The sequence below is a fragment of the Colius striatus genome, chromosome 6 (genome assembly GCF_028858725.1).
Source record: "Colius striatus isolate bColStr4 chromosome 6, bColStr4.1.hap1, whole genome shotgun sequence".
NCBI classification, from domain to species: Eukaryota; Metazoa; Chordata; class Aves; order Coliiformes; family Coliidae; genus Colius; species Colius striatus.
Window position 1 is genome coordinate 15,171,759 of NC_084764.1, and position 14,700 is coordinate 15,186,458.

Sequence of the window (14,700 nt, forward strand, 5' to 3'; positions counted from 1 at the left end):
AAAAAAACAAACAAACAAACCCTGAACTAACAATATGTGAATTCAATTTTGAGATGTAAAGAAAAAACATGATTAAAGTCATAACTTTAGGGGAGAAAAGTTCCACTCACAGTATTAAACAACTTTAGCTTTACAGTCAAATCCCAAGAAGAACCTCATGGGGTAGCATTATAGACAGTAGGAGTGCCCAAAAAAGCTGGTCGATCTTCAAGCACCACTTCTTCTCCAAGCCCAAGATACCTCTGTCCCCAACAAGTAGAAAAGAGGGAAAAGGAGGCAAGAGGCTTCCATGGATTACAAAATAACTACAGGAACTACTCAAGGCAAAGAAAGAAATATATATAAGGTAGAAAAAGGGTCTGATTGCTTGGGAAGAGTATATGAACATTGCCAGAGTATGCAGGGACAAAAACAGGAAGGCCAAAGTCTTTTTGAAATATGAAGGGTTTTCCAAATATATAAGCAGCAAAAGGAAGATGAGAGAGAATGTGAACTAACTGATGAACACGGAGGGTGCCCCGGTGACAGAGGGTACAGAGAAGGCTGAACTACTGAATGCTTTCTTTGCCTCAGTCTTCATTGCCAAGGCCAGCCCTTGAGAAGCCCAATGCCTGGAGGATAGTAGAATAATCTGGAGAAGGGAAGACTTCCCTTGGTGGATGAGGTTAGAGACCTGTTGAGTAAGCTTAAAACCCATAAATCTATGGGACCTGACAAGATACAGCCATGAGTGCTGAGGGAGTTGGCCGATGCTATTATTGCTAAGCCACTCTCCATCATTTTTGAAATATTAAGGAGAACAAATGAGGTGCCTGAGGACTGGAGGAAAACCAATGTCCCTCCAGTCTTCAAACAGGGCAAGAAGGATGACCTGAGAAACTACAGATCTCACCTCACTCAGCCTCACCTCCATCCCTGGAAAAGTGATGGAACAACTCATCCTGGATGTCACCTCAAAACACATGAAGGAAAAGATGGCTATCAGGGGGATTCAACATGGATTCACCAAGGGGAAATCCTGCTTGACTAACCTAATAGCCTTCTATGAGGGCATAACTGGCTGTATATATGAGGGAAGAGCAATGGAAGTCGTCTACCTTGACTTCAGCAAGGCTTTTGACACTGTCTCCCATAACATCCCTGTCAGAAAGCTCAGACAGCGTGGCTTAGATGAATGGACAGCAAGATGGATTGAGAACTGGCTGAATGACAGAGCCCAGAGGGTGGTGATCAACAGAACCGAGTCAAGCTGGAGGCCTGTGGCCAGTGGAGTTCCACAGGGATCGGTTCTGGGGCCAGTTTTGTTCAACATCTTCATCAATGACCTGGATGCAGGGATGCAGGTTTGCTGATGATACCAAACTGGAAGGACTGGCTGATTCCCCAGAAGGCTGTGCTGCCATTCAGTGGGATCTCGACCAGCTTGAGAGTTAGGCAGAGAGGAACCTCATGAGGTTCAACAAGGACAAGTGTAGAGTCCTGCAGCTGGGGAGGATCAACTCCATGCACCATTACAGGCTGGGGAATGACCTGCTGGAGAGCAGCTCTGTGGAGAGAGACCTGGGAGTCATGGTTGATAATAAACTAACCATGAGCCACCAATGTGCCCTCATGGCCAAGAAGGCCAATGGCAGATTGAGATGCATCAAGAATGTGGCCAGCCAGTCAAGGGAGGTTCTTCTCCCTCTCTGCTCTGCCCTGGTGAGACCTCATGAGGAGTACTGTATCCAGTTTGGGGCTTCCCAGCTCAAGACAGACAAGCAACTTCTAGAGAGAGTCCAGCACAGGGCCACCAAGATGATGAGGGGATTGGAACATCTATTTATGAGGAAAGGCTGTGGGATCTGGGCATCTTCACCCTGTAGGAGATTGAGGGGGGATCTCATTTAAAAAGTGCATATCAAGAGAATGGGGCAATAGTTTTTTTCTGTAGTGTCCAGTGATAGGACAAGGGGTAATGAACAAAAGCTGGAACACAAAAGCTTCTACTTAAACTTAAGGAAAAAATTTCTTTACTGTAAGGTGAGAGAGTCCCGGCACAGGCTGCCCAGGGAGGTTGTGGAATCTCCTCTGGAGGTTTTCAAAACCCTCCTGAATGTATTCCTGTGTGACTTGGTCTAGGTGGACCTGCTTTAGCAGCGGGGTTAGACTAGATGACCTTTAGAGGTCCCTTTCAACCCCTACCATTCTGTAATTCTGTTTTTCAGACCAGTGCAGCTAAGCTGAGTGTGTTATGATACATAGGAAATCAGGTTCAAAAGGAACCATCTGGTTCACTCAGTTCACTGCAACTGCAATAGATTTTTTGTACTGAAAGGTCAACCCCACAGTCTTATATACAAGCTGGAAAACTTCCAATGTACTATAAAAAATAAAAAAACCTCTTAAAATATTATAAGTTACTTAAAAAAAACCATAATGATAGGGTGTCAAAAGAAATAACATACATGAACCTGTGCACAAGCAAATGAGAGATCATCAGTGTCCTATATTTTGAAGTGACCTTTTAAGTATTTTATACTTAATTCAGAATCCTAAATAAAGCTAAGAACTACTTTAAACAATTATGTTTCCATTATATAAGACAATGGTGACAAAATTAAAATGTAGATCTGATCCAACAACTATCACTAGGTCTGCTAGTGTGGAGGAGGTGATAAATATCTCCTTTCAGCTCTGAATTTCTCGCCTCTTGTCTGTATTAAATCCTTTTTGACATAAAAAAAAAAATTAAATCCCAGTTTTCATCTTCTCTGTTCTGCCTACAGCCACCCCACCTCTGTGTTTCCCATCTGTCTATTCCTTTCTTGCTGCTCTTCAACTAAATAACTCCCAAAAGATCACTCTTGGTTCTTCTTAGTGTCCAGCTTGGCCAGCCCCATCACTACAGCCTGCTAAAAGGCTGCAGGTCACTCAGCTGTACCAGTTTCCACCAGTCTGGCATGTAATCTTGCTACAGCTTTCTTACCTTAACCTGTCTCCAATCTCAGATGACAGGCTGTAGGTACACATTTTTGATGCATTAATAAGCATTTACTTCTAATCAATTCAATACTTAGTATTTTGAAATTAAAAAATGCTGTACAGACTTAAAATACAAACTTTAGGGAAGAGTCTCCTTTACTTTCCCATCTCGGTCTGTTCAATATTTGATTCTTTTAATGTTTCACGATCCCATTTCTTCGAGGCCTAAGAACATTCTCTCTGGTCAGAATCTCTATCTGTACTTAGGAGTATCAGTACTTAGAAGTACTGTGTCCAGTTCTGGACCCCTCAGCTCAAGAAGGGCAGGGAAGTGCTGGAGAGAGTTCAGCGCAGGGCCACCAAGATGATCAGGGGAATGAAACATCTTTCATATGAGTAAAGGCTGCGGGAACTGCGGCTGTTTAGTCTGGAGAAGAGGAGATTGAGGGAAGATCTTATTAACATTTATAAATATCTAAAGGGTGGGTGTCAGGAGGTTGGGACATCCCTTTTTTCTATAGTAGCTAGCAACAGGACAAGGGATAATGGGATGAAGCTGGAACACAGAAAGTTCCACTTAAATATAAGAAAAAACTATTTCAGTGTGAGGGTGAAGGAGCAGTGGAACAGGCTGCCCAGAGGTGTTGTGGAGTCTCCTTCCGCCTGGACGAGTTCCTATGCGACCTGATCTAGGTGAACCTGCTTCTGCAGGGAGGGTTATACTAGATGATCTCTAAAGGTCCCTTCCAACCCCTACCATTCTATGATTCTACGATTCTATGAAATGCATATACACAACAATTATCATATATAAGAGTATCTATCATAGTGGTTGATACTTCATTTTCTGTATATTTCTATTTCATTTATCTTGAATGGAACTACAACTAGGCAGGATGTTTTGCATTCCCAAATATTTTTAAGTCATTTAACAAGTCAGTTTCTATGTGCTTTCTTTCAACTGACAAATCAGTTCTTCACAGTAAGTCATCAATTTCTTTTTAGCAGCAGCCAAACTGAATTAGTCCAAGGAAACTGAGAACAAAATGGTACTTCAGTCACTACATTTACCTAATACATAGCAAAACTGCCGAAAATGAGCAAGAGTCAAAGGTTGATAAAGGTGTTTCCAAGATTGATACTTCAATACTCAGCATTAAAGCATGTGTCCCTTGAAACATAAACTAAAATCCAGAGCTAGCCATTCATTGTACCAAATCACATAAAAATGTAAGGTCGACAAGTATATTCTGTTATCCCAAGATATAGCTTGTTTTAGGCAGTCTGAGGACACAACTAAACTGCCATTAACTCGCCCTTACTAAAGCAAAACTTTTTCTTAATTTGTAACACAATTTCTTGCTGCAACTAAAACCATTGTGATTTTACAGTCATCAGAAGTAGCAAGAACCACAATTTATCTTTGTTACAATTTCCTTTAACCACAGTGGAAAAAATAATTGTTCCCTACCCAATAGTTTTGTGCTATTGATTATTCCTGACTAAATAACTAATCACATTTGACCCTACTGAATTGGATCATCTTCTTGATAAGACTATTTTGAACTCTGATACTGCCCTCAAACTCAGTCAGGCAGGCCTCTCCCTAGTTGCTTCATTATCTACTGGAATTACTAATCATACTATATATTCCATAATATAAACTATGAATTTAGATGAAACAAATTGTCTCAGATCCGTGCAATAACCCACTAACAGAGAGCTTTTCAGTGCTCACCATACAGTAAATTTATTTAGATCCTGAATGCTTCTCCTTGTCATCACTGAGAAGCTTTGCTGAAGTCAGGACATCTGCTGTTTCTGCATTACTCATAATGTTACCCTGTTGCAGAAAGACATTAGATGCATTTGAGATCATTCAGGCTCTTAAAGTCCATGTTGGCTGCTACACATCAGCATGTGGGTGGGGAAGCTGAAGGAGAGCTTAGGTTCCTCAGAATGGCAATTAAAATATATCCATCTACTGAATAGAGTTAGCCTATAAAAAATAAGCACAGATCATGCCTCTAACCTTTTCTCATGAACATGGGTATCAAACACCTGGGTGTTCCAAAACTGACAGCACAGCCATAGAATCGGACTTTTCTTTAAAATAAGATGACTCAGTCTGACAGCTGAAAAATTGCATTGCTTCAAAAGGTTAGCAATTTGGACATTTAAGACATGGGAGACTTAGATCCAGTTTTGTCTGCAATGTGAGATGCTTGAAACTCACAATCCTTCCATTCAAAGAGTGTCCCAACTACAAGTCTAGGACACAGCCTAGGTGAATCCATTTTTAAATCCTTCCTTGAAGCTCCATGTATGACAATGACAAGCAGAACATTCAGTTGGAAATGAGAAGTCTTCTGTTTTGTCTCATTGTCCTCAGTATGTGTATGCATATACTCTGCTGCTTATTCCTTAACATAAGCATTTGTACATAGGTATACAAATAACTTTTCATTCAATACCATTCAATAAATGTAGATTTTATGTTCAGGTGCATGATGGTTTATAGCAGTAGTAGATTCACTATGTTTTACTTCCTACATTTGAAAGTTTTAAAAGTTTTCAGCAGAAAAAACCCCTGAGAGTTCATGAAACACCACTTTCTAAATAACTGCCACCTTCTAAGATTCATGCAGCACTTCTTCTGACCACGAGTTGTACTTCATTAAGATGTACACACTCAAAGGGAGCAACTGCTATGCCTAAAAATCCAAGTGGCTCAGTCACCCTAAGATACTAAAGATATTCACACACTCAAATGACTGACATAGAAATGACATTAAGGGATTTCTGCCTTTCTAGACATCTGCCTAGAGAAAGGGCTGGAAGCCTCCAACTGCACTGAATGCCTACCTCCAGAAAACTGAATTCCATTCTAAGTCTTAAAACAGGTATAAACTATAGGCAGCAAGTCAGGATCACAAACTGCTTTCCAACTGCCTTCAGACATAATCTTAAATTATGGTAAATTTCACTACAATAACCAGGAAATAAAATATAAAGCAAACTATCACACAGTTATTACCCACCCTGTTCCTGAAATCCAGACTCAGATGAGTGTTAGTTTGACCTTGGAGAAACTCAAATTAATTTCATCTGAACACATTAGCAACAAATAGATCACTTGTCCCTGTTCACCATGACCTCTCACAAAATATGGTCTTTATATGTCCTTTTTGCCTTCAATGCAAGTACTTCCATTTTTATCCCTTTTCAAGTCAGGTGACTGACACATAGAACCACTGTTCTGTGAACTGAAAACATTCTGGCTGCAAGTTGCATATCCAAGTACTCAATGAGCTGGTAACACAGAAGCAAATATGAGGAGAAGAGGAAACATATTTGCTTCAAACAAAAAAAAATCAGGGCATTAAAATGATATACAATGCAGTGGTCATCTCTCCAAGAAAGATCTTAATCTTAATAAGCAAAAGCTTTTACCAAATATTCTATTTGTTCATACTCTGCAGCTACCCTATAAGAGAATATCTAATTTTTTTAAACAATGAAACCATCTGTTCAATTTATTATTTGTTATAAATATTAATAGCCTTGAGCATATGGTTTCTCAAGATTAAATATGTAAGTGCCATAATTCTCTGGTTACATTATTAATATTAGTCATCCAGCTCCTTATGGCTAAGGAGATCTAAACAGTTAATCAAAGATATAGACACATAACTAGATGTCAAAATCAATCTTACCTGACAAACAGATGTATGTTAAATATTCACCCTGACCTCCAGTAGCTAGGAAAGGAATCTTTTTTTTTGTTCTTCTTTTCACTTGGACAGCTCCCAGCATCCTTTCATCATGTGGGGCAAAAATTTCTTTGCTGATTGCAGATTTGGCATTCATTGTAGATCACAGATATAACAGACCGTTGCTCTCTAAAAATAAAATAGTAATGAAAAAAATTTAAAATTACGCAGTTATATGAAGATCTAGTTTACTTACACAGGTGTTCGTAGCTCTGACATTCAAATAAAAGTTGTTTATAATTCAAAGAATGAAGAAGATAATTTAATGCACTTTGAGGCAGAATTTTCAAAACAGCTAAGAGTCTTCGCTGAAGTCGTTCTCCATGCTTCTTAAAATCTCTTAAACTAGCTGAACTTATTTTGAGCAGAAGCTGTGCACATTAACACTTCAGTATGATGCAAAATCTTCTCAGAGATACACCCTGTAACTTCATGCTGCATAAAAGCTTTATTAATTCCCTCTCTGGTAACTGGAGATAAACTCATCTCTACCACACAGGGAAAACACCACAAAGGCATAGGGAAGGGAAAACTGTGGTTGTGCTGGCAGACCAGTTGCATTCACAGAAGATACAGAAAGCTTCAGACTTGGTAAGACCGTTCCTTCAGGAGCACTGCTCTTGGTGACAGTACTTGATTAATCAGCTTCTGTACCTCTTGCGGCTTTAATACCTCATCACCTCAACTCCTTTGTAATTACTGGCTGAGCAACTGCACAGGAAACTGTCAGAGAAAGCGCTGTGCTTAATGTAGACAAAACCACACCTCCTATTTTCTGCTAAATAATTTTGACCCAGGTCAGTTCCCCAATATGCTTCATAAGAAAACAGTACAGTCAACTCAGGACAGACATTTGAAGAGGAAAAAAAAAAAGCAGAAAACTGTGAAGGAGAAGGAGTGAAGATGCTTATTCAGGCATGTCCAGCAAAAGAAAAGTCAATCTGGCCACAGCTTACAGAGAAGCCTAACTAAAGGAGAGAATACTGTGTTACAAAGGAGACGTTAACAGACTATGTAGACAGCATCACAGTTATAACACTAATTAGTTCCGAAATCTGTTAAGTACATAAGTCCTACTGATAGAGACTGACAAAACATATATTTTAATTTTTGACAGATAATGAGGCTCTAATAAACATACACTAAATTCCATACCTCCACAATATTAAAACTTTCAAGTCCACACATCTTTAATATCCTTCACTTTCTTAGTATGAGTAAGATCATATTTAGGTCTCATATACTGAAGCTACAGATTTTGCCTGTGGGATCATTTGACATTTGCCACAGTTTCAATGTTAAAAAGCCCAGTTAAATTCCAGTCCAATTAGATTACAAAGCAAAGAGAGTCGTGAATCTATCATTTTTAGTCTGTACTCCATCAGCAAAGAAACTTTCAGTCTCAATATTTTGTTGGCACTTATTTATGATATTATCTTACCTTAAAAGAAAAAAGAATCATAGAATCATAGAATGGTAGGGTTGGAAGGGACCTTTAGAGATCATCTAGTCCAACCCCCCTGCAGAAGCAAGTCAACCAAGATGAGGTTGCATAGGAATGCTTCCAGACAGGTCCTGAAGACCTCCAAGGAAGGAGACTCCACAGCCTCCCTGGGCAGCCTGTTCCAGTGCTCTGTCACCCTCACAGTGAAATGTTTTTTTCTTATATTTAAGAAAACTTATATTTAAGGAACTTTGCAGAGGGATCTCATTAATATTTATAAATATCTAAATTATGGATGTCAGGAGGCTGGGGCATCACTTTTTTCCTGTTATATCTAGTGACAGGACAAGGGGTAATGGGAAGAAGCTGGAACACAAAAATTTCCATTTAAACATAAGGAAAACTATCTCACTGTGAGGATGACAGGCTGCCCAGAGAGGGTGTGGAGACTTGAGACTTCTCTGGAGATCTTCGAAACCCACGTAAACGCGTTCCTGTGTGACCTGATCTAGGTGGACCTGCTTTGGAGGTGGGCTTGAACTGAATGATCTCTAATAGTCCTTTCCAACCCCTACCATTCTGTGATTCCGTGAGAGTTGTTGCAGAGGTTCTTCTTCATCATGCGAGATGGGAACGATCAGATGCCAATACGATGTGCATCGACTCCAACTTTATTGCCACATAATCATCACATATACACTTTTCCAAATGCTGTATACGTGCTACAATTCATGATAATTAGCTAATACTAAGGTTCACGTGCTACGCATAAAGCTTTAGAGTTTCGTTTTTGTAACAACTTAAACACCAACCTTACATTATCACCCCATCTATTTGGCTTTCAGTTAATTTCTCTCACACTAGACTATGGTTATGCTTACCTTACATTTTGCTTAGCTTTATACTATTGCTAATTACATATATTACAATTTGTTAGTCACGTACATGTGATCACACAATGCTTAATTGAATGCTCTATCCTGTCTTCTTGTTTGACCTTGCCTCCGTTACAGTCTGTAGTTTCGGTTTCCTCCTTGCTCAAGCTTGCTGTCACATAAGCCTCTTCTCTTCTCTTCTCTTCTCTTCTCTTCTCTTCTCTTCTCTTCTCTTCTCTTCTCTTCTCTTCTCTTCTCTTCTCTTCTCTTCTCTTCTCTTCTCTTCTCTTCTCTTCTCTTCTCTTCTCTTCTCTTCTCTTCTCTTCTCTTCTCTTCTCTCTTCTCTTTTTTCTTTTTTTTTCTGCTGCTGAAGGCAATTCAAAGATGAACTGCTAACTTCCTCTGTCTTTGTCTAACTCCATATCGTTTCTTATAGCCGAGGCCCCAACAAGTTGTATTCATGGAGCCATGAGAGCACACAACTTAGCCCAAATCAAATTCACCACCTACTTATTTCGAGATGCAAACAGAATCCTTTAGCAATATAATCTGTATTATATACTTCAACCGATATAGAGCTATGCAAATTTTGACAAGTTTTAGCATTGTCATTTTACATTCACCTTTACAAAAATCCATTGCATTTAAAAAATGGCTCCATCAAAACAAAAATCCTGACCAGTTTCAAAGGAAAAAAAAAAAGTGTAGCTCTTGAAAAGATGGTATTTTTTAACTCCCACCATGTAAGTTACTTATCCTTTAACAAGGAATATATTAACATGAAAATAATCAAAATAATAAGTTTACTAGCTAGTTACTCAGAAAAGGTTTTAGTATTAATTATACCATAGTTTCCTCCTCTTCTGCGTATGAAACTATTTGCAGTATATCTTATACCAGAATACAAGCTGTTAGCACATAATAACTAGTTTAGTTTGATTTTTTTTTTTTAATTCAAAGCAACTGTCAATGACTATGGGTTTAATCACACAGACCTCTTCCTGAGTTAAAAACTGATAGTCTTTGCAAAAATAACTTCAGTCTCAGACCTTCACATGCTTAAAGAATTTTCAATAGCTTATTGGGAAAACAGATGCAAATGCTGTCAGGTAAAAACACAATGGAGTTACATCCAATTGAAAAAAAAAAAAAAGTTCTCCAGCTTAATGAGTACCTGACACTGTTAACTCCACAGCTGAGTTGTGGAACAGATGTTCTCAAACACTTTTTGGAGGTTCATTCACAGCAAAACTAAACAGTATTTCAAAGGTCTACTCAGTGATGTAAAGGATTCCTGAGTAAAGGGAGAATACAAATTTTCCTTACCTACAGTTGATTATGGCAGAAAACATTACTGGTTTACAGCTTTAAAACTTTCATACAATAGTTCATTATTTACTTTAGGAATATTACAAGCAATAGGTCTCACTGTATATAGCCACATCCTGCTGAACAGGAGGCAAGCAAAATCAACAAAAGACACTATCCAAATTCTATTATACAAAGATTTCCCAAATAATTTTCCTTCATGCATGCACTTCAACTTACAGCATGAAGCTAGACTGCCTCATACAAAGACAAAATAAATGCAAAACCTAGATTTTAACATACCTCTCTATGTACATACACATAGCTCTCTATCTTGAAGCAAATGCATTTATGCATAATCAAATATAAATCCAACTAAGTGAAATCTAGCTCAACACAGCATCGCCAAAGATTAAATAATCTCCCATTTCAGTAGAAACAAAGAAGATATGACATAGAACAAATATATTTCAGTTTATTGCTCCATGCTTTTATACTCTGTGATTAAGCTAGTTACCTACACATCCATCAGAAGTTGTACACAGACAACAAACATTGTAACTGGAACCTCCAAATAAAGTGTGCACTCACTGCCTAAGAGGCTGTGATTGTTCTGTTCCCAATACCAAGACTACAACAGCCTCACATGCCAGAATTAAGCAATAAGTCTAATACAGTGTACTTGATACAATTCCTGTATCTAACGTGGAAACTGATACCAGCACAAATCATAAAAGCCTATTTATTTAAAAAAGAAAACAACCGTGCAACCTTCTCCATAATTGACTGGTGGATATATACAAAATAATTTTGCATAAGTAAAATATTGCAGTGCTCTTCTTTTTCAAACGCAGATATTGTGATCTTTTTGTTTGTTTTCTTAAAAAAAAAAATAATAGGCAAGACTTGCTTAAGTACATAAGTCCTTAAGCGTGACACTGGAGAAAGGCCAATGTCACACCAGTCTTCAAAAAGGGCAAGAAGGACAACCCAGGAAACTACAGGCTAGTCAGCCTCACCTCCATCCCTGGAAAAGTGATGGAACAACTCATCCTGAATGTTATCACTGAATATATGAAGGATAAGATGGTTATCAGGGGGAGTCAACGTGGCTTCACCAAGGAGAAATCCTGTTTGCCCAACCTGATGTCTTCTATGAGGGCATAACCGGCTGGCTAGATGAAGGGAGAGCAGTGGATCTCATCTACCTTGACTTCAGCAAGGCTTTTGACACTGTCTCCCATAACATCCCTGTCAGAAAGCTCAAGCGGTGTGAGATGGATGAGTGGACAGTGAGGTAGATCGAGAGCTGGCTGAATGACAGAGCCCAGAGGGTGGTGATCAATGGCAAAGAATCGAGTTGGAGGCCTGTGGCAAGTGGAGTTCTACAGGGATTGGTTCTGCGGCCAGTCTTGTTCAACATTTTCACAAATGACCTGGATGAGGGGACAGAGTGTAGTGCATCAAGAAGAGTGTGGCCAGCAGGTCAAGGAAGGTTCTTCTCCCCCTCTACTCTGCCCTGGTGAGGCCTCACCTGGAGTACTGTGTCCAGTTCTGGACCCCTCAGCTCAAGAAGGGCAGGGAAGCGCTGGAGAGAGTCCAGTGCAGGGCCACCAAGATGATCAGGGGAATGAAACATCTTTCATATGAGTAAAGGCTGCGGGAACTGCGGCTGTTTAGTCTGGAGAAGAGGAGATTGAGGGAAGATCTTATTAACATTTATAAATATCTAAAGGGTGGGTGTCAGGAGGTTGGGACATCCCTTTTTTCTATAGTAGCTAGCAACAGGACAAGGGATAATGGGATGAAGCTGGAACACAGAAAGTTCCACTTAAATATAAGAAAAAACTATTTCAGTGTGAGGGTGAAGGAGCAGTGGAACAGGCTGCCCAGAGGGGTTGTGGAGTCTCCTTCCTCGGAGGTCTTCAAGACCCACCTGGGCATGTTCCTATGCGACCTGATCTAGGTAAACCTGCTTCTGCAGAGGGGTTGGACTAGATGATCTCTAAAGGTCCCTTTCAACCCCTGCCATTCTATGATTCTATGATATTTAAAGCACCGTTGATTTACTAGAATATCATAAAATTGTAGTTCAGTAGTTCAGTAAGTAGTTGCTCAAAACTCTCCCCAGCTCTGAGTCAGACCCACTTCTGGGACTGAGCCAATTAGATGCCTTCCACGATCATTTTTTAAGAAGAAGCTGGAAGAGGAGGCTTCTTCCTCCTCGTTCTTCCTGTTTCTCCCTTCTTCTGCCTCTTCTTCTTCTGGCTGGTGGTGGTACAAGGAGTAGGAACAGTGAGGGAAACAACCATGCAGACTCCAAGGTCAGTGAGGAAAGAGAGGAGGAGGTGTGCTGGAGCAGAGACTCCCCTGCATTCTACAGAGAGGACTGGTCAAGTTGTAATTTCTTTGCATTTCTTTAAAGGCCCCACACCAGCAGTAGAAACTCATTTTGATAATGACCCTGTGTCAGGGGCAGAGACTGAATTCACTACAGACCCCAAGCCAGAGGCAGTGATTTCCTTCTTTAAAGACATGGCCGGAAGACATCATGTCCTGAGGGAGGGACCCTATATCACTATGGCCAGAGCTGGCCGTGTCCCAAGGAAGGGATCCAGTAATCACAGAAGCTGTAACTGTGGGTACGAACCCGCGACAAAGCAGCTCATTAAACTTATGCCCAGAAGAGACCAAGACCCAAGGGAGGGACCCTGTATCTGCAGAAACTGCAACTGTGGCAAAGAACCCACGCCAGAGATATGCACCAAGGACTGCATCTCGTGTGAGAGATCCTGTATCGGGAGAGGCCGCAGCTGCTGGGAACAACCCATACCAGAGACGTTCGTTAAGGACTGTGTCCCAGTGGAGAGATCCCCTGTCAGAGCAGGGGAGGAATGTAAGGAGTCGTCCTCATCTGAGGAGACAGAAGCGGCAGAGCGCATCTGTGAGAGACTGACCACATCCCCCATTCTCTGCCCCTCCAAGCCGTTGACGGGGGAGGAGGTAGAGATATCAGGAGCAGTGAGGTGGGCCCAGGAAGAAAGGAGGGATGAGGGAGTGCTGGTTGTAATTTTCTCATGATCCTACTCCCTTTTTTTTGCTTTTATTCTGTTCTGGTTCTTGTACAATAAACTTTCTAACTTTTCTCTCTAAGTCAAGTACTGGAGTCTGTTTTGCCCAGAAACGTAATTGGCAGTGAGCCCTCCCTGCCCATGTCTCAATCCACAACAATCTTGCTTATCTTTTTACTCTCATTTTGCTGGGTCCTCTGCCATCCTAACGAGGGTGGGGGTGAATGGGGGCACTGAGCAAGAGGCTGTTGTGCTGCTGCTGTGCTAGCTGGGCCAAACCATGACACCTTAACACACAAGTATTAGAATATAAAATTTTTAAAGTTGGTTTACAAGTGATTTATTAACTCTATTCTAAAGGAATAGCGCTGAGTCTAATTAGCTCTGCAAACAAGGATTAAACCAATAGACCAAGCTTACTCTAAAACAGTTGAGGTAAAACTCTTTAAAAGGCTCAAATGTAAAAAGATCACAATATCTTCTGTCATTGTTCTATTTGTAAATTAAACTTTGCTTGATGTAGTCTTATTTCAAATAGAAAAATCATGGCAGCCACTGTACAAGCCAGAAAAAAATGATAACATCCCTATCAAACATGAGTTCATGACTTTTTAAAAAGTATTTCCTGGAAGGGAAAATAAATAAATAAATAGATAGAATCACTCTGCAGAGTTATTTGTAGGCAGTCAGATTTCCAATTCAATTTTTCAAATAAGCTTTCAGTGATAATTGGTTCATATATACACATACACACACACACAACTACAAAGCAAACCACCTGTCTAGTCAAGCTAAACTGGACATAAGCAGATTTCATAGAGTAGTGGCTCCGAAATATCCTAAATATTAAACTTGAGTCTTTCTTGCAATGAAATAACTTTTTTCTGTCTTTTAAATGAAGCCTTCAGAGGCTTTATACTGCATATAAAATGTACTTTATACGTATGGCTGAATGTTTTGCAAGTTAATAATGCTATCCTCCAATCTGGACTCATAGCTTCATTTATGGCAGTCAACTGGAAGAACTACTTGGTTGGTCACTGGAGCAGACTTCCCAAGGAAGTGGTCACAGCACTGAGCCTGCTAATAGTTCAAGGAGCCTCTGGATGACCCTCTATTTCATATGTTCTAGTCCTGCGAGAAACAGGGAGTTGAGCTTGATCCTTATAGGCCCCTTCCAGCTCAAGATCTTCTATGATTCTACTTTACAGACCTTAAGTGAACACTCCTGCTTTCACAGCTACTGCCATACGTGGATCTTTTTT

At 40.1% G+C, this 14,700-nt stretch overlaps 1 protein-coding gene across 6 annotated transcripts in view; it reads right to left on the minus strand.

The window, feature by feature from the left end:
* Window positions 1-14,700, minus strand: part of STXBP6 (syntaxin binding protein 6) — a 113,248-nt gene that overhangs the window by 69,079 nt on the left and 29,469 nt on the right. For all 6 annotated transcript variants that reach the window (XM_061997665.1, XM_061997666.1, XM_061997664.1 and 3 more), the window contains one exon: window positions 6,681-6,866. In XM_061997665.1, the coding sequence (XP_061853649.1) occupies window positions 6,681-6,834 (154 nt within the window). In that variant the 5' untranslated portion in view covers window positions 6,835-6,866. The remainder of the gene's footprint in view (window positions 1-6,680; window positions 6,867-14,700) is intronic.